This window comes from Pundamilia nyererei, unplaced genomic scaffold (assembly GCF_000239375.1).
Source record: "Pundamilia nyererei isolate P.nyererei 1_Seehausen unplaced genomic scaffold, PunNye1.0 scaffold00137, whole genome shotgun sequence".
Lineage (NCBI taxonomy): Eukaryota > Metazoa > Chordata > Actinopteri > Cichliformes > Cichlidae > Pundamilia > Pundamilia nyererei.
Window position 1 is genome coordinate 634,521 of NW_005187538.1, and position 2,331 is coordinate 636,851.

At 41.8% G+C, this 2,331-nt stretch overlaps 1 protein-coding gene across 1 annotated transcript in view; it reads right to left on the reverse strand.

Moving 5' to 3' along the window:
* The window catches only part of scamp2l (secretory carrier membrane protein 2, like), a 7,246-nt gene extending 4,915 nt beyond the window's left edge, over positions 1–2,331 (reverse strand). The window contains exons 1-3 of the mRNA XM_005743961.2: positions 2,009–2,331; positions 1,161–1,238; positions 946–1,032 (exon numbers count right to left, since the gene is read on the reverse strand). Of these exons, the coding sequence (XP_005744018.1) occupies positions 946–1,032; positions 1,161–1,238; positions 2,009–2,065 (222 nt within the window). The 5' untranslated portion in view covers positions 2,066–2,331. The remainder of the gene's footprint in view (positions 1–945; positions 1,033–1,160; positions 1,239–2,008) is intronic.

Genomic DNA, 2,331 nt, shown 5'->3' on the forward strand with positions numbered 1-2,331 from the left:
ATGTTCAAATATACTGTTGTGATTGAAGAAGTTAAATAAAAATGTCAGTCATCAATTCATGCATCACCTCATGTCATCATAACAGAGGTCTGTCTTCCAGGAAAAAACAGTTTAAAATTAATGTAATATAGTATTGGCCATACTATATGATGTATTGCTTGTCTTTGTTTAATAATACAGAAGACAAAGACCTTAAAAAAATAATCGCATCGCAATCGCAATATTGGGGCAAAAAAAATCGCAATTAGATTATTTTCCATAATCGTTCAGCCCTAATCCAAAGGGCTGCTTTCTTGCAGTGATAAGCTAGATGGTCCCTGCAGTAAAATGTGATGACTTTTGTGGCGGCTCAGGATGTGCACCAGGTTGTCTAGCAGCAGGTCGTTGGCTAGATCCTCCACCAATCAAATCTGTGTGCCAAAGTGTCCTTGAGCAAGACATTGAACCTTAAATGAATTACCTGTGATGCACCAATCAGAGTGCAAGTGTGTGGGTGGTAGAGAAGCATTTCTTAGCATTGTTTATGTATGAACTGGACCAGGACTTGGATACAGACTTTCTACTCAGTTGACCACTCAAAGTTCTTTCTACTATACCTCTCATTCATCCAGTCACACACATTTATACATTATTCATGATTAAGTGCTTACTAACATTCACACACACACTAACGATCCAGTGGATGCATCGGGGGGCACTCAAGGATCAGTATCTTTTCAAAGGAATGCAAATGTGGAGTCAGGGATTGGCCCATCAACCTTCCGATTAGCAGGCGACCCACTCTACCACTCAAGCTACAAGCGACCAAGTAAAGAAAAATAAATATACTAATTCTTCTCTGCATGGTAGTGTCTTGACTTGCATTTCTTTAAAACGTAACTTAAATCAGTTAATGTTGTCTGATCTCATTATTTAAACACGCTGAAATGCATTCGTCTCACTCACTTTTGGGTTCTGCTCCACAGATGTCTGTAGTACAGCTGGTTGAGAGGGTGCAGCAGAGATAGGGATTGTCGTCCCAGAGTGCTGTCCCTGTAAAAAAAAGGTTGAAGCAATATCTCTTTTCAAATATATTTTCATAAAACCAAAGGATTTGGTTCCTGCTGAATATCATATCACACTATGATATGAGCAGTTCCATTAAAGACACAAAGGCTGACCATTTCTGGTGAAGAGAATGGGTTGTACTCCCCGACGTTGTCATTGACTCTGCTGGTGGCTTGTGTGACTGAAGCATCCTGGGAAGAAGAGAAAAAAAAAAGATCAAACACACTGTAAGGTGTGACACTGAGAATCCATGACTGTTCAGTGTTTATGTGGTGCCAACTGTGGAATTATAGGAGTGTCCCACCCAGTGGAGGAGCAGCAGCTGAACACTGAATTTTCTCTCACCAGATTATCTGTTAATAACACTCTTTGCCCTGGACCACATTTGTTCCAGTTAAATTACAGTTTCGTGTGTGTGTGTGTGAATAAAGATTAAGCATCCATTTCTTAAGTTAAAATGTCAAAGACGTGTGGATTCATAAGCATTACTTCCTAGGTCTATAAGACCTAAAAAAAACAAACAAAGAAAAAAAACCCACTGGTCTGTAAAACATAAACAAACAACAACAAAAAATATACAAAGAAACAAAACTATCTATAAAGTTAAAAGCAGCGTCACTGGCTTGCTACTGGGGTTTCTAGTTAATGGTGTCATCTATGAATAGCTTGTAAAAGAGAACTCCCGGTTAATGGCAGGCACCTGTTCTCGGGTCTGCTCACCTGCGCAGGTGAGCTCAGAGCACACTTCCAGCGAATATTCAGTTTTAACGTAAAAATGTTTATAAGCGCATTGAAACGTGTCAGACTTAACAGTGGCGATTCTTAGCCAGGAAATGCTGAGGCCAAACCCAGCAACCAACCAAACAGGTTTTTGCTAGAGCATATCTTTGTATTCACGTTACACCAGAAAACGAAAAGCTTCTGAAACTCGATTCGCGGGCAGAAACCAACCAACACTCACCTGGAAGGGATTTACGTCCATTGGGTCAGCGAAAGGGTTACTGTCGAAACCCGACATTGCGAGAAAAGTTTATATTGCGTAAAATAAACAACGACGGCACCCTTCTCCCCGGCGGCTCTCGCTGGTCCTGCTCCTACTGATGGTGCTGTGCGACGCCGGCGGCACTGCGCATGCGTCGCTTGTGTGGGCCGCGTCACCGAAGGTTGGCCGGAGTCAATTAGCCCTCCTTTATTTTTAGCAGTAATGTGAATTGGTTTCAAATGAGCGGTTCTCGTGACAGTCTGTCCACGCCGATTATGTGTGTGTCGAAATGAGAGCCAGTC